At 43.2% G+C, this 22,179-nt stretch overlaps 1 protein-coding gene across 1 annotated transcript in view; it reads left to right on the plus strand.

Moving 5' to 3' along the window:
- The window catches only part of Pstpip2 (proline-serine-threonine phosphatase interacting protein 2), an 87,983-nt gene extending 66,418 nt beyond the window's left edge, over positions 1-21,565 (plus strand). Inside the window, exons 6-15 of the mRNA XM_059246354.1 lie at positions 1,928-1,990; positions 9,574-9,672; positions 10,907-10,952; positions 11,103-11,182; positions 12,353-12,451; positions 13,398-13,494; positions 14,192-14,273; positions 16,655-16,689; positions 18,236-18,296; positions 20,553-21,565. Of these exons, the coding sequence (XP_059102337.1) occupies positions 1,928-1,990; positions 9,574-9,672; positions 10,907-10,952; positions 11,103-11,182; positions 12,353-12,451; positions 13,398-13,494; positions 14,192-14,273; positions 16,655-16,689; positions 18,236-18,285 (651 nt within the window). The 3' untranslated portion in view covers positions 18,286-18,296; positions 20,553-21,565. The remainder of the gene's footprint in view (positions 1-1,927; positions 1,991-9,573; positions 9,673-10,906; positions 10,953-11,102; positions 11,183-12,352; positions 12,452-13,397; positions 13,495-14,191; positions 14,274-16,654; positions 16,690-18,235; positions 18,297-20,552) is intronic.
- Positions 21,566-22,179: the final 614 nt, after the last annotated feature.

The raw sequence follows: 22,179 nt of genomic DNA on the forward strand, positions 1-22,179 counted from the left end.
TGAGTGGGCTTGAGCACTGCATGTCACCCCAGGGTCCAGAAATTACCCATGATTGCTTAGAGTCAATGGCTGCTCTTTAGGATCTTGACAACTATCAAATGCTGGTGTCCCTGTGAAGGCAGATGGGGAATGGCAGGAAGTGAAGAGGTATTGTGAATCACTCAGCACCTGAGAAGGGCCTAAAGTAGATGCTATATAGAACTTGGAGATAAGGAGACATCTTGGCTATCAACTATAAACTAGTAGCAACCATCAACTGGATAAGTAGCAAAGTGTATATTTGGACTAAAGGGCCATGGCAAAGCCAACACTGCTAATTGATCTGGTCAAGTAGCCTAGGAAAATCAGCTGTGACTACTGAAGGAGTAAAACTAGTCAGTTGTGTGGACTTCAACTCCCTGGCAGCTGTGGCCAGGATCTGTCATGTGTCTTTCTGTGTGGGACTCATGTTGGAGCCCAGTCATGTGTCTGCCTTAGCTTCTTCATTAGCAGGCAAACAGCTACTTCCTGGTATCTCTGTTTTAGAGAAGGCTAGGAGGAAAATTCTGGGTTCTTTGATGCTCCCGTGAGGGAATTTCATTTATCCCACTTGAAGTGAGACCACCATAAGTATTTCATCCAAATATCCTGAAAATCCATCTATGCTTCTCTGTATGGTAATACATAAAAACTTAAATTCTTTATGTATCCAGTAGAAGCTGCATTTGAATTTCACTTTCAGTAAGAAATAAGTAGGCTCACTGGTGCAAGTTTCAGCTTTCTTTATTTGCTGACTCTCTTAGTTGCTTTTCTGCTGCGGTGTAGACACGGTGAACTAAGCGACTCATAGAAGAAAAAGTTTATCGTTGTTTACAGTTGTAGAGGGTGATCCATGACCTCATGGCAGGGAACATGACGGCAGGCCAACAGGCGTGGCCCTGGAGCAGTAGCTGAGTGCTTGGTGTTGAGACAGTAACTAGGAGGCAGAGAGAAAGCTGACTGGGAATGGCATGGGTTCAAATGCCACTCCCAGGGACACACCTCCTCCAAACAAGGCCACACACATTTCCTAATCCTTCCCCAAACGGTTCCACCAACGAGAGACCAAGCAAGCAAATCTATGAGCCTCTGGGGGCCATCCTCATCCAAACCCACCACACTGACTTTGTTTCTTTGGGCTCATGAAGCTCATTGCCATCACAAAAGTGGAGATGTAGTTCTTATACAGAAATGCTGCTATGATCATGGAGCTGCTTCACACACAAGTGCTAGATAAGTGGGAGCCAGAACAATTGTGTCTAAGAGGTAGGTGTTTATTATAAGCAGCATAGTTTTGACTAATAAAAGTACCACCATCGCAACTCCAATGGAGACATTGTGCTCAAGGGAACTACGTGGTTTACCTCGCTGGGTTAGATGAGGCAGAGGATTGTAGAGCAGTTTCTGTTAGCACTGCTACAGACACATCCTTCTTTCCCTGGCAACTTGTTGTAAAGCGCATGTCATCGATGGGCCACAGAAGTGGAGGTGGAGTTCCTCATTTGCCTGTGCCGACATAGCTTCCAGAATAAAGTCGCTCTTAAAATACAAATGGTATTTTTAACAAAAATTTAAAATTCCTCCTTGAAACCAAAGTCCTTTGATTCTCGATTGACCAAAGAAAGCACTCCATGGTGATCAGTGAGTCCCTGGTGATGTTTTGAGCCTTCAGGACCTGGTGTATGAGTGCCCAGGCTAAATAACAGGCAATGTGTTTAACCAGTTGTGACTTCCTGAGCAAGGAGTTTAGTTTCTGTCTGTGCTGTCCTCATTTGTGATAGCTCATTTTGCTTCTGGGTGACCTGAAAACTAAATCGGATAACCCACGTTGAACACTTAGTCCTCAAGACAAGCTGTTGTTAGCAGTCACTTACAGTTTTTATTGACAGTGTTTGTATTCTCTCCACAGACAGAAACTATAATGGATGCTGCCCACAAACAAAAGAACTCTCAATTCAAGAAAACTATGGATGTAAGTCACACTTGCAGCTGCTGTTTTTGTAATAGAGGCATTATCAGTAATTCTGCACATGAATATGCTCCTACTCAAATGATGTTTCAATGGTGTCATTTATCAGTGCGCTGTTAAGGAAAACACTTGGCTTTCCTTCCTGTGAAGGCCTGGGGAAGCTTGAAGTGGGAGAGTGTGGGTGCAGCGGTGCTCTTTCTGCTGGCGAGCTGGGGTAGAACTCTGTCCTCTGGGCATGGCGTGGCTATTGCCTTCTAAGTCAGAGTATCTGTGGCCACCAACACCCCTAGCAAGACTGGACCAGTAACATTGTGTTCTGCAGGAGAGGGAGATCCACAGGGCAGCAAAAGAGTGGCCACAAGCAGGATAAGGGGCCTCCCAAGGCCACGCCTTCAACAAGGACATGGGTGGATAACAGCTCTGGGTAGGGGCAGACTTCTCTTGTGCGGTGAAGCTACCTATAAGTTGTCTATGCTTCTATGTGACCCTTCACCCTTGATCCTATAAATATCCACAGTCAAACTCATTAGTCCACCAAGGTGGACTTGAGTGGTCTTTTGGTACCTTTGGTCTGTTGGTCCCTGATGGGGGTGAGTAGGTGTTTGTTCATCTCTGCTGAAATAGTTAGCATGGCACCTGGAAAAATAAAACCAGCTCACTGAAATACTTTAGGACGTGATACAAAAGCATGCGATACACAAATGCACACACACAAATGTACACACACATACACACACATATGTACACAGAGACACACACATAGAGACACATGGAGACACACACATACATACACGAAGGTACACATATACACACATACAAATACACACATACATATACTATTTATCTTGCATTTGAACTTTCTACCCCATAGCAATTCTGAACCTTGATTGTTGCTCATTTTACTGAATGACCCTTTTGTGTTTTAAGATATCTGGGAATTATAAGAGCCCCCTTTCATTTGAGTGACTTATTAACAATCCCTAGCAAGCTAGGAAGAAGTTGTTACAGTTTCCGTCCTAGCTTTTCATGAGTCTGTTAGTGCTCAATACAACATTTTCTTTTAGATACATACACACTGCTACATCTGTAGCGTGTGTGGCTGTAATATGGTGTTGAAAGTATCACTCTGTGGACAGCACATGCAGTCTATTCCTCTGCTTGCGCTGATTCTTGGAGGAAACCGCATCAAAGCATTTGGTCAGGAGGGAAGGTTGATGTAGAGTGCTGAAATAGTGCCGGGGAGTGAGTGTGTGTGTGTGTGTGTGTGTGTGTGTGTGTGTGTGTGTGTGTGTTTGGAGAAATCTGGGGCAAGTTTCCTCACATTAAAGTGAATGACTTCTAAAGAAAATCTACATGTCCTGATTGTTTCCTGTACCTACACACAGACTGTTGATGGTGTTAACCCACTTTGTGTTGCGGCAAAAACATCAGAGAAAACAACTTAAAATTTGGCAGGAAGGTTTGTTTTGGTTCACAGTTCCAGAGGCTTCTGTGTGTGGTTGCTTGGTCCTAAAGGGAGGCTGAGCATCATGGTGCAGGTTGGGTGGTAGAACAGAGCTGCCTGGGAAGCAGGAGACCACGAGGAAGGGTCTAGGGATAAGATACAGCCCCTGAGAACCCACTGCCTTCAAGCAGGCCCCACCTCCTAAGTTTCTACTGTCTTCCAATAGCCCATCAATGAACTCATCAATGGATTAACCTGATGATTGGGTCAGAGCACCCGTGATTTAATCACTTCCCCAAAGTGTTCTCTCTGACCACTGGTGAATTTGGATCAAGCATGAAGATCTGCACCAAAGCAAATATTATCGTTAATTATTTTGTTTCCACTAATATAGTAATTTAGGAAATTTGAGAGAAAATTTCAAAATAATTTTGAAAATTTGTATTTGACTTTTTCCTCTCACTGTTATAGTTTCTACTATTCTCTCTAGGATAAAACACTTTGGCAAAGGTAATCCGAGGAAAAGGTTTATTTTGTGTCAGTTTATAAGTCCATTCTGGTGGGGAAGTCAAAGCTGAGGAGCCTGGAATAGCTGGTCACAGAGCATGTGCAGTCAGGAGGAAGAGCAGCAAATGCCTGTGCTCAGAGCTCTCGCCTTTTTATAGCATCCCAGACCCACCCAGGGAATGGTGCCACCCATAGTGAGTGGGTGGCTCTTTTTGCCTCATTTAACCCGATAAAGATAATCCCCAAGTGGCATGCCCAGAGGCCCATCTCACCAGCAAGCCTGGATCTTATAAAATGGACAGTTGAGATTAGCCATCACACTAACCATGTTACCTCCTTTTTATAATGTTCCATGGTTTCTTTTAGCATAGTTTCCTTTTGTTTAGAGAACTTTTTAGCTTCAGAATATGTCTGCCAGTGAACATTGTATTGAAAACACTTACTAGGGTTGTTTGCAGGAGCATGGGTGAAGGGTTATTCACAGGAACATGGGCACCAGAGCAGTGGCCACACCACTGAAGAACATGTCTGTCTCTGCAGCAACCACTAACTGCTTATGGATCCTCAAAAAGTGGGGTCTTGTGAACTGCTCCCCACTCCATGACGGAATGAGCCCAATCCTAGGCAGGCCTTGTGCAGGGAATCAAGGCTATCTTAACCATTTGTGAATGTCCAGCTCAGTGATATTAAGTATATTATAATGTAGTACAAACACCATCACCATTCATCTTTGAAACTCTGTATCCTGTGAGCCTCAACTAACTCATGAAATTATAAGTAACCAGTGAGCTCCCGTCAGGGGCCACGCTACTACTGCTCTTCTCTTCATTCTTCTTTACATTAGTGAACATTCATAGCAGAAGGTGCTATGTTTCCTAATGATGCTCTCATTTAAATATATCCAGGAACTTTGTAGCTAAAATGTTTCTCAGTCCTGCCCAGCCGGAGGTCCCACAGATGCTTACAAAATAACCACTTTGAGGCTTATATTAATTACAAACTGTATGGTCTATGGCTTCAGCTTCTGGCTAGCTAACTCTTTCATCTTAAATTAACCCATTCCTACTAATCTATATGTTGCCACATGGCCGTGGCATTCCCAGTCTGCTGGCATCTTGTTGCTCCTTTGGCTGACACACATCTCTTCTGACTCTGCCATTCTCTCTGTATCTCTGCTTGGATTTAATTGGCTTGGCTATAAGCTTAATTTCCATAGGCCCAAACAGCTTTATTTATTATCCAGTGGGAACCACATATATTTACATCCTGCAGAAACCACATTCACCCCATATAAGGCCCCTGTCAGATTTCTTCCTCTTCCCAAATTGTTCCTTCAACTTCCCTGTCACCCGCATGTCATCCATAGTTTTCTTTCATCTAAGACTATTTTGAGGGCTGGAGAGAAGGGCTCAGTGGGTCAGGTGCCTCCTGCCATGCCTGACCACCTGAGTTTGATCCCTGGTCCCACATGGAAGAAGGAGAGGAGTGACTCCCATAGGTTGTCCTCTGTCCATGTCCACGGCATGCATTCCCTGGACCTACATAGCAGCTCGCAACCACCTGTAACTCCAGCTCATACTTAAAAATAATTTATTTTTTATTTGAAGTCTGAGTGCTCTGCCTGCATGTCAGAAGAGGGCATCAGACCCTATTATAGATGGTTGTGAGCCACCATGTGGTTGCTGGGAATTGAACTCAGGACCTCTGGAAGAGCAGCCAGCACTCTTAACCACTGAGCCATCTCTCCAGCCCTTAAAAATAAAATTAAAGAATATTTTGAATTTTCCATAAATATTTGTTTAAATTATTTTTATTTTATGTGTATGAGTTTGTTTGTTTGTTTGGTTGGTTTCTCGAGACAGGGTTTCTCTGTGTAGTTTTGGTGCCTGTCCTGGAACTCACTCTGTAGACCAGGGTGGCCTCAAACTCACAGAGATCTGTCTGCCTCTGCCTCCCAAGTGCTGGGGTTAAAGGCATGTGCCACTGCTGCCTGGCTGTTTTTTGTTTTTGCTTTTCAAGACAGGGTTTCTCTGTGTAACTGCCTTGGCTGCCCTGGAACTCGATTTGTATATTAGGTTGGCCTCAAACTTACAGAGATCTTCCTCCCTAGTGCTGGGATTAAAAGAGTGAGCCACCATGCTGGCTGTGTATGAGCATTTTTCCCATACATATGTATGTCACTATGAGCATGCCAGAGAGGCCAGAAGCTGGAGTTACAGGTGGTTGGCTGTGAGCTGCTATTTAAGTGCTGGGGATCAGACCCAGGTCCTCTGAAAGAGTACCAGTGCACCTAACCACTGAGCAATCTCTCCAGCGTTTCTCCATAAATCTTAAAAAAAAATGTGTGTGCATGTGGGGTGGGGTTGGGAGAGCACATACCATGGCACACCTGTGGAAGTCAGAGAACAGCTTTCGTTAGTTCATTATCTCCTTCTGTTGTGTGGGTCTCAGGGATCCAGGTCAGGTTGTCAGCCTTGGTGGTAAGAACCTTAACTCACTCTCCACAATCCCTTTTCTCTACTTTGTTTATTTCAGTGAAATACACATGACATGAGACTTCCATTGGAGAAAACCGTGCTTGTCTGAGTCTGGCTTATTTTGCTTGTTGTAATTCTCCGGCCCCACCCAGTTTCCCGCCAATGACACGGTTTTATTCTTCCCTGAGAGTTGAGGAAAGCTCCTCTGTCGTACATTTCTACATTCTGTTTATCCACTCGTTTGCTGACTGATCAGCGACTGTGGGATTACGGCTGACAGTTCTTTCCTTGGAGCATTTGAAGTTATTGCGCTTCTTCCTTTGGGTTCTCGTTCTTCCTAGAGAGAAACCTGTGCTATTCCAGTTGTTTGTTCTTTGAGACAAAATGTCATTACTGTCACTGCTTCAAGATATTTTCTTTGTTGTAGCCTTTAGTCATTCCGTGATATGCCTTGGGTGCCCTTAGGATTCTCTTGTTTGGAGTTTAGTTAGTTTTAATCTGTAGGTTATATCTTTTTTTTTTTTTTTAAAAAAAGATTTATTTATTTATTATGTATACGGTGTTCTGCATGCCGGAAGAGGGCACCAGATCTCATTGTAGATGGTTGTGAGCCACCATGGAATTGAACTCAGGACTCTGGAAGAGCAGCCTGTGCTCTTAACCTCTTAGCCATCTGTCCAGCCCCTGTAGGTTATGTCTTTTACCAAAATTGGGGTTGCCTCAGTTACTTCCTCACATGTAGTTTTAGCCTGTCTTCTCTGTGAGTATTCCAAGTCCACGAGGTATTGGCTTGCTTCTTTCTGTACTAAAGGTCCCCGGGGCTCTATTCAATTTTCTCAGCTGCTTTTTTTGTCTTCAATTTTGGTTAATTTTGATTTTTTGCTGATGTGATTGGATTAAAAATACCAGGGGCGTTAATGAAGCTCACCTGGGAGGTTTTCTGTGAGGTTCTTTCCCTAGAGGCTTAATTAAGGATGAGAGTCACACCCTGAATGTGGTGACACCAGCCTAGGCTCTGAGTCTGAATTAAAAAGGGAAAAAGGAAAAAGCCAGGTGAACTCCAGCATTTCCCGTTCTCTACTTCCTGGTCCAATCCCGGAAGTGAGGAGTCCCAGGTTTCCGTTGTCATGAACTCCACCATTCCTTCCCTGCCATGATGGACTGTGAACTAAAGTAAGTCCTTCCTCCCACAAGCCGCCTCTCGATCACCGAGGTGAGGAAATACTAAATACACTCTTGGTCACACGAGGTGATGACACTTACTCCTTCCTGTTGATTTAGTCCTCTGTCTCTTCGGTTCTTCATGGGGCTTTTGTTGTTTTCAAACTACTTTTCCATTCTGAGATTTCCTTTTATCTTCTGTTTCTTTGCTTAGCTTTTCTGTATCTTTGCCATGCTGTTTTGCTTTGGTTTGTTTCGGTGGGTCGTGGTTTGCCGAATGCTTTTGCAGTCTTTGTCAGGCAGTTCTAACATCTGTCATCTTGATGCTGGCATCTGATGATTGCCATTGTCCATTCAGTTCGATATTTTTTTTTCTAGCTCTTGGTTTGGGTGGTACTCCATCGATTTGCGTATTTAGGGTATTACAAGAAAGCTTTGGGGTATTTAAACCATGTTTCATCTGTTTTCCTGTGACTGCACGTCCACACGAGCTGGGGCAATTGTCTTATTACTGCTATCTGGGGTTAGGAGTTCAGGTTCCCCTCTGTCCTCACGGGAAGTTCTAATTTCCCACTACACTTCCTCTGCTACCACCCCAGCAGGGAAGGGACCTGACTATGGAAGGTCAGGCAGGTCAAGGGGGTCTATACTATACAGGTAAGTATATAACATACAGCATATAGGGAAAGCTTGTGAAGGGCTAGCAGTAGTTGAATTATGGAAACTTACTTATGAGAAATATAGGGGAGTATGTGTCACAGTAAGCCCAAACCGCCTCTCCACCATCCTTTGGGGATCATCACCTATCGAATTTTATGGGTTTTGTGGGTTCAATTTCGCACGTCCTTGTGTAAAAGCTATAAAAGTACAGTTTATATCTTATTTTGTTTTCATATCCCTCCAGAGATAAATGTATAAGAATCCTTGCTTTATAGATGGGGAAACAAAGGCACAGAGGCATAAAGTAATTTATTAAAAACAAAAGATACATAGATAAAGGCGAGGCTGGATTTGAACCTCTGCACTCTGGTTCCAGCACTTGATCTCTGTTTCACAGGCAGCTGCAGAGAAATAAACCAAGAGTTGTATTTTTGGTTGTGTACTTTGGTGGCTGAGCCGTCTCTCCAGCCAAGAAATAACACCTCCATTCTTAGTCAAGTATAACTATCATATTGATTTATTCTCTAATTGTTTGATTCATAGCTTTTGTGTGTGTGTGTGTGTGTGTGTGTGTGTGTGTGTGTGTGTGTGTGTTGCTTAAACAAGCTAAGGCTTTGTTTCTAGACCTGAAACAAACTAATTTCCTTGATTCAACAATGATTAGAGTTTGTGAAATGATTCCATAATCCTGGTAGTAAGAGTGGTATAAGATAGTCCGTTGGCTACTTTAAACTCTGTAGAGCTGAAGTCTTTAAGAAGCATGACTATGCTAGAGTGGAAGAGTCGGGGCACTGCTGTGCCCCTCACGGTGTGTGGCAGCGGCCAGGGACTCTAGAGTACTGATGCCTGTCGAGAATGAGAGGGAGCTGGTTCCAGTGACCAAGTGATTGTGCATAGACTCAAAGGATTATGAATGTTACATAAATGTTGGATTACATATCTTAGAAGTTATATACATGGGGATGGATACAATCACACTGCGGTGTATAATTGTGTGAAAATTTCAAGAATAAAGAAAAATCAGAAAAATCATTTATATACATTTTAAGTCCCATTTCTTAGTCTTTCGAGCTCATGTGGAGCTTGAAACAAAGCTGGAGCTTTGTTCCAGCAAATGACAGTTATTACTTCCTTGGGCTGGGGGCCACTCTGTGCCTAGTTTGGGAAAAGGCTGGAACTAGGGAGACTTCTCAGAGTGCAGTGAGAACCTCTTGTCTGTTGATTCCAGCACCATCTAGAGCTTATGCTGGGCCTGGACCTGGCCTGGTGGGCTGGGTCAGCTGATTTTCACACTGTATACCCTGCTTACCTGTCTCCACCCTCTGTTTGTAACAAAGGCCAAAAAGAATTATGAGCAGAAGTGTCGGGACAAGGATGAGGCGGAGCAGGCTGTCCACCGCAGTGCCAATGTGGCCAACCCAAGGCAGCAGGAAAAGGTGCGTGGTGTGGTCTACAACCTGAAGAGGCAGAGATGCACTCATGTCCGTTTATAGGGGTTGGGCATGATACATATGGCTTGGTGTTCTAGTGCTCAGAAGGGTGAAGCAGGAGGGTCATGAGGTTAATGCCAGACTGGACTATGTAGTGAAACCCATCTCAAAAAAATAAAAATAAAGATTGCAAAACAAAACTTAATTTATTATTTTTTAAAAAAGATTTGTATCCCAAGTCTGTGGCAATAATTTCTTTGGCTTCTAATCTTCAGAAAGGAAAAAAAAAAAAAAAGCCCTGGTAACATTTTTGAGGTTGGGGAAAGCATCAGAGAAGCACACCACTGGAGAACAGTGGGTGGAATAAGAGTCTTGATGTATTTTTTAAAAATGTCTTCAAAACTCAGCTCTTGTATTCTTTGTTGACAGAATGCTTCTTGTGGGTGAGACATTTAATCATATGGGCTGAAATAATATTAATAAATAAAATAATATATTTAGTAATATGGCTGGGGCAATGGCTCAGCAGTTAAGAGCACTGACTGCTCTTCCAGGGGACCTGAGTTCAATTCTCAGAATCTACTTGGCAGCTCACAACTATCTGTAACTCCAGTCCTAGGGTGTACAACGCCCTCTTCTGGCCTCTGCAGGTGGTACACCGACATACACTCAAGCAAAACACTCATACACACAAAATATAAAATAAAATAAATAATATATAATATGAACATAATATTATCCACAGCTTGAGGGCAGGGAGATATATAGTGATAAATCCAAGGAAGTCTGCTTAAGGAGTATTAGAGAGTTTATTAGGATATAAATTGGGGAGAACAACTCACTAAGAGGGATGAGGCAAAATCACCGCAGAGTCCCGGAAGGTTCATGGCCAGTCCCACGCGGCTTCTGCCACCTGAGTCAGTCCACATCATCCAAGCCCATAAGGGAGAGAAGAGAGCAAGGCCTATGTGCCCCTCAGATCTTAAGCTAGCCCTGAGGCCATGCCCTAGGGGCTGGTACCTCAAGGTGGAACAGGTACCCACTACAGAGATGTGTCTATAGGAAGACATAGGATGGCTGTTTTCCGATGCTGAGAAGATGAAGGAGTAAAGATGAAAGATCTGCTTCTAAGTTGGACTTGGAGCAGACCTTACTTCTCCATCGTTATTACTTTTACCCCTGTTTGCCCGTGGAAGCCTGGTTCAGCTTTCCTAATGCTTTCTGGTTTTGGTCCTCACAGCTTTTTGTGAAACTGGCAACTTCAAAGACTGCAGTAGAGGATTCAGGTGAGGGGCGGGATGCTCTGATACATGGGGAGGGTTGGTTGGGGGCTGTTTACATTATTATTAATATGTAGGATCAACAGGCATTAGAAAGGAACAGCTACACTCCAACAAGCCTGTCTAGTTTCTAAATCAAAACCCCGCCCATTGCAGATAAATCGTACATGCTGCATATCAACATGCTAGAGAAGGTCCGGGAAGACTGGCAGAGTGAGCACGTGAAGGCCTGTGAGGTAGGTACCTGGGACCGGAAGCAGCGTGGGACGGGAAGCAGTGTGGGACTGGAAGCAGCATGGGACGGAGCACGTTTTCCTCCTAGAACCTGAGAATCTGCTTTTCATTCAGAGTACAAGGGCGAGTTAGAAATCGAGACTTTAAGTGAAGAACCAAAGGGACTGGAATAATTTCCTCCTAATGCTCATCTTTGTTGCCGCCCCACCCCAATCCTGACCTCACTGTCCAGCTCAATCCAGAGCTTTAGGCATGACGCAGCTGCATCAGTCAGTGGTGGGTTGAGCACTAATCCCTCTGAGAGTCAGGCCTGTACTCGCTAGGTTCTAAGGAGAATACACAGGACTCCATAATTTTCAAGAGAAAACTTGAAGGACACAAGCTGGAAAGTTCTTCAGCTTTCTGACACCGGTTTTTAAACAGCGTTCTTGGGCCAGCAGAACCAGCATTATCTGAGGCCTCTCTGCCCAGCCTTTGGAGTCAGAAACACTTAGGGCAGCAGCTGGCTGTCTCTGTGAATTCAAGAATTAGAACCGCTGATGCACAGCTTTCCTTAATCGGAAAGGAGCTGCTCCCTGCCCTGTCAAGGTCTTAGGCTGCTCAGCTGGCTTCTTTACACCATTTGGCACAGTCTCCTCCGTTTTGGCTGCGGGTGCACTCTCTCTCTCTCTGTCCCTGGCTCTGTCTCTCCTGATGTGTGCACGTGTGTGTGTGTGTGTGTGTGTGTGTGTGTGTGTGTGTCATGCCTAGGACCTCACATTTGTATGTGTTCTACCATTGAGATATGTTTCCAGCCCCAGCTACATTTTTTGAAGTTGTTTGCAAGTTCCAAGTTCCAGCCTGTCTCAGCCTAAAGGTTACTGCCTACACCTCTTTCTCCTCGCTCATGGATACCAGGGATGCCCTTGGTGTGAGGTCCAGTGGGCCTTTGTGGTTTCTTTTTCCTTTGTGTGATGCTGGTGATCAAACCCAGAGCTTTATACATGCTAGGCAAGCACCAGTCCACGGAGTTGTACCCCCAGACCAACTTTGGTGATTTTTTTAAAAAAAAAATCTTATTTGATGACTCTCTACAATTTGATACTGTACACTAAGCACTTTCTTCTGCTTTCGTTTTTAAACTCCACCCCTCATCTTTACAAATGCATGTCCATGTCACTGTCTTTCTGTAGGTGTTTGAGGCTCAAGAATGCGAGCGCATCAACTTCTTCCGGAATGCGTTGTGGTTACATGTCAATCAGCTGTCCCAGCAATGCGTCACAAATGATGAAGTAAGTCCGAAGCATTCACAAGAGGACTGTGCTCTGTGTGTTAGAATCATCAGAGCAGAAAACCGTCAGTGCTCACTAGTTCGGTGCTCACTAGTCTATCCTCTCCCCGCTTCCTGCTTCGGTTTGAGGGACAGAGAGGTAGTGGCTTGAGCATTGCTGTCACCGGCCCGACTCCTGGTCCATTTTGCCGTCATGACTCTCTAAGAAACCGAGAGTTAGGGATGGAGAGCAGATAAGGAAACCCAAACACAGTTTAACGTGTGGAAGACAGAGATGTCACCGAAGAACGTGAGTCCCAAAGACAGCTCCAGCATAAAATGCCATCACTGCCTGCACCAAGTATTAGCAGACTGACCCATGGCAGGTTGATGGTCACCCCAGGGTGAAGATTTGCTTCTGTATCTTCATGGTACTTATCCAGAATTAACTTGTGTGCAGCAATAGTAACCGGGTCCCCAGCAATAGTAACCAGATGAGGTTATCACAGCCTTTGCTAAGAAATAGCCCCTCTCTCAGATGGGACATGGCTTTAGAGAATGATCAGGTGTCCAGGGAACCCGTAGAATTGAACGGAAGAACTGATCCTCAAGTGAAGTAGTTGTGTTTGCATTTGCGTGTGGCACTGAGACTTGGTCATGGGACTTGTATCTCTGGACTTGGCATATAGTTTCTTTATTTTATCAATACTTTTAAAAAAATAACCAGAGTTTTGGTTGGACCTGAAAGAAATACTTCCTTGTATCTTAAAATTATTTATTTATTTAAAGAAGGCAATAGCACAGATATACTAGAAAGCTGCCCTTATGTGAGTCTTGGACTTAGGAATGTCTTCTACTTACAAAAGTTGCAAAAGAGTCAGCTGCTCAAGAATGTTCCTTTCATATAGAGTGGTGCCGTAATTATCATCAATACACTTCTATATAATGCTTTATCTCGTGTTTATCAGATGTATGAACAAGTCCGTAAGAGTCTGGAAATGTGCAGCATTGAGAAGGACATCCAGTATTTTGTGAACCAGCGTAAAACTGGACAGACCCCACCAGGTGAGCCGGGTGGCATGGTGGGAGAGACAGTTAAGCCACAGGATTAGTGTTTCTTGTCATAGGTCACAGAGGATGTAAGATATTGTATTAGTCAGCTTCTGCTGCTGTAACAAATACCTGTTGTAAATCAGCCAATAAGAGGAAGGTTTATTTTAGCTATAGTTTTCAAGGCTTTAGTCCAGCCAGTTGATACCATTGCTCTTGAGGCTGGAGCGAGGCAGCACACAATGATCGAGAGTGGCCCAGTGGACTGTTCATCTTACAGCCAGGATGTGAAAGGGGAGGAGACAAGGGCATGCCTCCAGTGACCTGACTTGCTGTGTTCCTACTGGGTTATACTTCTTAAAGGTTCTATCACCTTCCATTAGCGCTAAGCTGGGGGACAAAGTCTCTAAAGGCTCTAGGGAGCAGTCGGGGTTTCTCCACCTTTTTTTTTTTTTTTTTTTTTATGTGTGTGTGACAGGGTCTCATGTATTCTAGAACAACCTTAATCTTACTGTGCAGCTGCGGATGATACTGAACTCAGATGTTTTTGCCTCCCTCTCCTGAGCACTGAGGTGACAGGCATGTGCACTCAGGCTTGTCTTATGTGGCCCTGGGTGACGAACCCAGGGCTTTGTGCATGTTAGGCAAGTGCTCTGCCAGCTGTGACCCAACCTTTACCTGTTTCTGATGTCTGATGTCTTAAAAATTGTAGCACCCATCATGTATGAGAATTTCTACTCTCCTCAGCGGAATGCAGCCCCACCGGGAAAGACCACAGGGCCCAATGTAGCAAGGTAATAACCGGCTGCTTTTCATGGGAAGAAAAGTATTTTAATAAATATTTATATTGTTAATGATCTAAGACATTACCTTTTGTTTTCAGTTGACCAAATTTGCATAATTTACCTAGTAAGAAGAAAACTTAATTTTTTGAAATAGCATTTTTAGAAAAATTATATAGCTTTTATTAGTTATAGTTTCTGGGGTGCTATAGCACACTTGAGTATGACTATTATTACTTGTTTATGAATTCTGTGCCTTTCTATGGCTGGTAGAAAATAGGAATAAGCAAACTATGCCCCCCTTATGAGTCAGATAAGATTGACTAGTTTCCACAGGGCCTATGACTTAAGAAGGATTTCTCCCCCACCCCCTGTGAGTGTGTGTGTGTGTGTGTGTGTGTGTGTGTATGTGTGTGTGTATTTGAGACAGGATCTCACTCTGTAGCTTAGACTGGCCTTAAACTCACAAAGATCTTCCTGCTCCAGCTTTTGAGGGCTAGGATTTCAGTCATGAGCCATTACACCGGACTTACATTTTTTTCCTTTATTTTTTTAATTACACTCATGATATTAATTACATTTGTGGTATTCATTGATTACATTCACAGTATTCATTTAATAATTATATTTATGATATTCATTAATTACATTAATTGTATTGATTTATTAATTCATGATATTATGTCCTGATACTACTGTCCATTTGTGGGGATTTTCCATCACACAAAACAGAGATTCTACACTTAGGAAATCATTGCTCTATATTCCTTTCTTCTCTATCTTGAGATAACATCTAATCTTTCTGTCTCTATGAATTTGTATATTCTGTATATTTCATGTAATACAATTCTATACTATTTGCCCTTTTTTAATGTAAAAACATTTTATGTACAACTGCAGGAGAAATAATATACAGATAGCTTGAACATAAAAACAGGTTATAATTCAAAATCTGGGGTTATTTTAAACAGTAAAATATTATCTCTGTAGAAAGTAGTAAAAATGATAACATTTCCCAATAAGCCCTTTTAAGCCAAATGATAGCTGAATTATACCTATAAATATTGATTAGATTCTGGGATACAGAAGAAACCTATCTTCATCTGTTCAGAGAGCTATGTTTTACTTAAGTTGTGTAAGTGAGATTCCTATTCATCTCCCCCTTCACTGTTTGACTTACGGCAGACTTTTTTCTATAGGCTAATCTATAATCTAAAAAGATTTTAGTCTCCCCTCCTGAAAGTAGAGTCAGCATTTTCTTTCATCAGCTTGATATAGTACAAATTCTTATTCTAATAGTAAAATGTTTCACTAAAGCTTGCCCAGTGATTGAGAAAAACCAAAACTTATTATAAGCCACTGTCATCCTAGGGTCCCCCTTGCTAGGTAGCCTCTCTGGATCTGTGAGTTGCCATTACACCGGACTTACATTTTTTTTAAAATTTATTTTTATCTATGCGTATGTGTGTCTGTCTGTGTCATTGCATGCTGTGTGTCTGTGAATGCCCATGGAGGCCAAGAGGGTGTCCGATTCCCTGGAGCTTGAGTTACAGGTGGTTGTTACTGGGAACTGACCTTGGGTCTCCCAAAAGAGCGGCGAGCACTCTTAACCACCGGTTCATCTCCCCAGCCCTGGCTTATATTTTCAAACAATTGGAAAACAGAAGGATACCCTTGAATGATGTGAAAATTATACAGTCAGGTTTATAGAAAGCTATTGGAGCACACCAACCAGTGGGTCACTCTTTTTATCTGGCTGTTTTCCTGTTAGACCTGAGCAGAGAGGTGCACCAGAGACACTGTGGCCAGCCAAGCCGCTCCCACTGGGCCCATTGCACAGAAAGTGTGCTGCTTCTAGTATAAAGGGTCTTGAGGGAAAAGAAACTTTTACTTCACACCAAGCCTGTGGGAGTCAGGTGGGGTGGGGGTGAGTTCTCATCCGCTGAGCTTTCCATCCAGTTTTAGGAAAAGTGGAGAGTGTGTGTGTGGAAGAGATCAGTGCATACTGTCCATAGTAAGGACCATTCAGAACAGTTAATATGAATGAGCTGACTTGATTCTCACAGAGAGTGGAGAGCTGCTTGTGTTTCTCATTCTGTGATGCACCAGGAGATTAGTAAATTTTGTTCCAACACTAAGATCAAAATCCTGCCAGTGGGCCCTGGGCAGAGCTCTGCACCCCTGGTTATTGTGTGTTCTCCCTATGGGCTTCAGTCGTTCCTGCACTTTGGGTTTCTGCCAGTCAGGGCTGCAAATCATTGGCTTCAGCTGAGCCTTCTTGACGCTCTAGGCTAGAAGCCAGTTGATTCCAGTGTGGTATGTTTGCAGCATGCAGGGGAAAGATAGAAAAATAATAAGAACTCACCTGAAAGACTGATTTTCATCTTTTACAGGAGAGGACCTCTCCCAGTTCCTAAACGTCTACCAGGTATGCCGCCAGGAAAAGCCTCTTGGGATTTTTAGGGCAGATCTTCTTTAAGATTGAATGTGAATAGATTTGAATGTGAATAGCTAGAATGTGAGAATAAGAACCAGGCACATCTGACTTGTTGACATTACGATGTGGCTCCATCATCTACAGACTCTGCACTTGAGAACAGTGCAGTCTAGTTACTTAAAAAAAAAAAAAAAAAAAAAAAAAAAGAGTTTTAAGTGAGTTTTTGAGTTTATGTTGGGTCACATTCATAGCTATCCTGGGCTGTGGACGGTGGGTTGGACATGTCTAATAGGATCGAGTTCCTAAGAGATTGTGCCTGTATTTGAATCTTACTATAAGACTTTTCTTTTTGAGGTAGGGTCTTACTGTGTAGCCTTGAATTAAAATGTCGCACACTGCCTAAAAAGGAATTGTTTTCGGATCTTGCTGATCTCCTTTTTCCCCTGTAGTACCACAGAGAGAGCCACGTAGAATGACATTTTTTGTCAGTTATATTCTCTAGTTAATTGCAACACCTTTGAAGAGAAGCATTTTGCTTTCTCCTGTCCTCTCAAAGCCTTAGCATAGTACTAGCTGCATAGCAGTGCTTAACAATTTACCATTTTGGACAGAAACCGTTTTAGTAGCTGTCTGCAGTGGGGACTGAGGGAAAAGTTGACTGAGGCTGATTTGGCATCTCAGTAAAAATTTAATGACTAACCGACAAATTTTGGGCCGGCAAGATGGCTGAGAGGGTAAAGGTGCTTGCCATCAAGGTGGACAGCCTGACTTCGATACCCAGAATCCACTTGGTGGAAGGGAAAGAACTGGCCCTCACCAGTTTATCCTCTGACTTCTGTGTGTGTGCTGAGCTCTTGAGCATGTACACAGATATGCACAATAAATAAATACTAAAAAAAATAAAAAATAGTGATTGAAATAATATATTTAAATAATAAGTTATTTTACTTCTTGTTGCCTTATAATTACCATTTAATAATGAGTGACTTCATTTTTGTCCATTCTTGATGATGACTTTACCATGGATGCTAATGTGGGCATGAATGAAAAAGAGCAAAGTCCTAAAAATGGTTTCTAGAATGTTCTCTGGTTTGTAGTAATGACTATCAATTATGGGCTTTGGTGCCCATATTTTGTGTTTTAATGTGTTTAGTCATTTCAAAAAGGCAGTTGCCTGAATCTTGAAGTGGACTGCTTCAGTTTGAGAAGGGCTGAGTCATTAAGTAGTTCTCAACCTTCCTAATGCTGTGACCCTTTAATACAGTTCCTCATGTTGTGATGACCCCCCCCCACCATAAAGTTATGTTTTAAAATTAAAGTAAAAATTTTTATTGCTACTTCATAACTGTAATTTTGCTACTGTTATGAATTGTAATGTAAATTCTGGTATGCAGTATATCTGACTGATATGAGACTCCTGTAAAAGGATTGTTTGACACCCCCCCAAGGGGTTGTGACCCACAGGTTGAGAAACACTGGGCTAAAGTCTTATCAAGGAAAACCATGAGCTTAATTCTGTCCTATGTTCTCTTTGCAGATGACCCTGATTATTCCTTGGTTGAGGACTACACTTTGCTCTATCAGTAGCACCTGTGGTGGTAAGAGTCTTTAAATTTCCTTTAGTCCTGTTGATTTGCATTTCTGAAGCCTTCAGATCTTCTTCTGAACATCCCTGAGAGGCTTGGGGCCAGCATCCTGGTGGGCGTGGCCTCCGTCCCTTCAGGCTCACCTCTGGAGCCCACCACTGCAAGATGACGGGAAACTTGATGGAATGAGGACATTTCCTCTTCACTTTTCTTTAGTCTGCGACTCTCTGAATTCGCTTAGCTCTTCTTGTAGCTTTTATACACCCACGTTTCAGCATCCCCTAAGCAAAACACACACGACTCTCATTCCTTAATGAATTCCTTATTCCCTGAAATGGGAGAAGTCAGTGAAAACCATGTAAGCGCCATCACACTCACCAAACACAGGAGGAGGATCATGGGAGTCAGCCTGTACCTGGCTGCAGGTTGTCATTAGTTGAACTAGCACATCACAAGGATTCTTGGAGGAGAACTCAGCACTGCTAGCCAGACAGAGCTACAAAGGTGACCACACAGGAGCTGGTCCTCTGGGTGCTCAGGCAGTTGGCACAATGTGAAAAGTGCCTGGAAGCCAAAAACAATACTCAATGAAACTCCTTGTACAGTGTCCTGCTTGCCAGGCAGGGTGAGTCTGCGATGGAACTGTATGGGATTTCAGCAGTGAAGAAGAAGGAGGGATCTATTTCCAAGTACCTATTTCCATTTCCAGTCTGTCTTAGTTTCTCAACAGGAGAGCAGGTGGATGGATGCAGGAAGCGACCTAGACAAGTGTCACCTCTGCTCTTCCTGGTCTTGATGACACTTGCTGTCAGTTATGAAGCAGGACAGGTTTCAGAAGTGCTCTCTGGCCATTTGTTAGTCTTGCATTCTACCCCCAGAGAGCACCAGGAGATGAGCATGTGCGTCAGGCCCCCAAGCCACCTACCTGCTGACTTATCGCTATCTAGCTACACAGGACAGGAGCCAGGTTGTCTTAATTAAATAGAAATAACTAGCTGGTATCAATTTGTGTTAAATAGAAGACCTTAAATTACTTCATAAGTATGTTTAAGATGTAAGTGTGCTATAAAAAGAGATAGAAATTGAAGACATAAAATTTTCCACTCTCTAGCTAGGTAGACATATAATATAATATAATATAATATAATATAATATAATATAATATAATATAATATAATAGTCTTTACAGCCTGTCATAATTGCTTCTTCCGAAGACTGCCTCTTTCTCAGAGCTCTATTAGAGACAAAGCAGGGACATGGTAAGTGAATCACTCATCAGGCAGATCTGCTGTCTGGACCACGGTGCAAATGATGACTGTGGGGCAAAGCATAGACAGTCCCAAGAGCTTATGAAATATACATATTATATAATACACATATTTATATATTATATATTTATATAAAATACGTATTTTTATTTTGTTTCTTCCTTTCTTATCTGTATAAAGCATATATGCTACAGGCTTAAGACTGGCATTTGATATAGAACTCTAGTTCCCCAGGGTCCAGGGATCTGATGTGTGAATGCAAGATGCTATTGCCTACACATTTAATGAGTAGAGTCTCTCAAACTGTGTAATTTTAATGTATGCATCAGCTTAATGAATAGGAGCTCAACGTGTTCATATATAATTGGCTGAATTTCAGAGAATTTAAAAAGCTCGCTTCACACCCCCCCCCCCCCCCCCCGCTTCCTCCCTGCCTCCCTCCCTCCCCCTACACCCCGCCCCTTTGCCCCTTTCTCCCTGCCTGCAGTTTCCTGAAGAGTCCAGGAGATGCTGAAGCTGGAGTTGCAGGCAGCTGTGAGCTGCCTGAGATAGGTGCTGAGAATTGAATTTAGGTCTTCTAGAAGAGCAACAAATGCCCTTACCCACTGGGTCATCTCTCCAGCCTCAATTCCGGAGAATTTTAAGGAAAGGAACCCAGTTTAATTAATTCAGTTAGGCCATGTATTACACTACTTATCTATTTGACTGTACCTTAGAGGTTGAAATTTCATAGGAGAACTTAAGCATTAATGGTTTGTTCAATGGTTGTTGATTTTAGCTGCTATTCCTATTTTTAATTCTAACATGCTTAATAAAGACAGATTATAATTTTTGAATTAAAAATGTGTGTATCAAAAATATCAGTGCCCATGTTATTACCATGAAGAACTTCTGTGGTGACCGTGGCTCTCTCCTCAACATTTGTTACCTTGACCAAACACACTCCTGAGTTGGCATGAATAGGTCATTCAGATGAAATGTCTTTGCTATTTTCTTTCAGAAAAGAAAGCTTTCCTCAGTTACTGCTTCCGTGACGTCAAAAGAGGCCCTGAGAGCAGCACAATCCGTAACCAAATCGTGTCAATCATGAAGACTTCGATGTGAACCCTTGTGGAACATTTTTTGATATTTTAAATTTATAGTAGACATTTGACTCAACCTAGTCAAGTAGAGGTCTGCAGAGTTCTTTTTTTTTTTTTTCTCCGAAAGTTTACATACTGCCCCAGAAGGAAGAATTATTATTTCCTGGTTAGTTACTAAGATTATGAGTGTTGTTTCCTGTCTGGAAAGCAAGGCCACTCTGGATTCTGAGTGTCGGCTTGGGCAGGCAAGGCTGCAGAAGATGCTCCTTGGGCGGTGAGAAGTAGGGGCATGAAAACAGCTACGGCCTCTCTCAGTGGTGCGATATTTAACATGGCCGCTGTTTTCGGCTGAAAGATGTCGCCACGTCCGATCGGACCTGCTCATTTTACAGATGGGGAAATAAGACGCAGCAGGGCGAGATCAGTTTCCTTACGATTCTGACAGCCAGTGAGAAGAGACAGAACCAGACCTAGCCGATAAGTTTGTTCTACAGCGCTAGTCTATTCTTCCAGCCCTTCGCGCGGCTGCCATGCTCGTGCTCAAGCTAAAGAAGGGCGGGCAAGTTGGATCAGGGAGTAAAGGTGCTTGTGCAAGTGCGAGGTCCTGGGCTCCGCTGCTGCAGCTCACATAAGGGTGGAAGGCCTCCACACACGTGCTGTAGCACATGCACAGCTGTGATTGACAGGCATGCACTTTAGCCTCCACACACATGCTGTAGCACACACACAGCTGTGATTGACAGACGTGCACTTTAGGCTTTACACACGTGCTGTAGCACACACACAGCTGTGATTGACAGACGTGCACTTTAGGCTTTACACACGTGCTGTAGCACACACACAGCTGTGATTGACAGACGTGCACTTTAGGCTTTACACACGTGCTGTAGCACACACACAGCTGTGATTGATGGGCGTGTATTTTAGCCTCCACACATGTGCTGTAGCACACACACAGCTGTGATTGATGGGCGTGCATACACATCCCTTGCTGTGCTCTGGGACACTTAAAGAGGCATTCTCTATTTGGCTCTCCCTTGGTCACCCACACACAGCAGGAAGATCACACACCATTTATGTCATATTTACACCTGAGAAAGTGGAACACTTTAGTTATGACAAAGCCTGTTAGCACGGCTTCTTATTGGGCATGTCATAAATGCCTGTGTCACCGTAGAGGACAAACAAGTTCCTTTCCTCCATACAGTAGAGTCCCTGGGAATTTGGACAAATTGATTAAAATAAGATTGAAAGCCGGGCATGGGGGTGCCTGCCTGTGATCACAGCGTGCTGGAGGCTGAGACAGGAAGACTGAGTCTGAGATTGGCCTGGGGACATAGTGAGAACCCATCTCAACCCCTCCCCCGTAAAAAGATGGCCGGTTTCCCCTCTTTCAATATAAGATGCTCCCAGCTGTGGCAGCTGCTTGTCTTGACAGGAAATTTGCACCAGTCGGGCATCCTTTTGAGAAACTCAGGTTTGCAAAGGTCCACTGACTTCCCCAAACTGGAAAGCCTCAGGAAATTGTCTATTGCACATAGAAAA

The sequence above is a fragment of the Peromyscus eremicus genome, chromosome 19 (assembly GCF_949786415.1).
Source record: "Peromyscus eremicus chromosome 19, PerEre_H2_v1, whole genome shotgun sequence".
NCBI lineage: Eukaryota > Metazoa > Chordata > Mammalia > Rodentia > Cricetidae > Peromyscus > Peromyscus eremicus.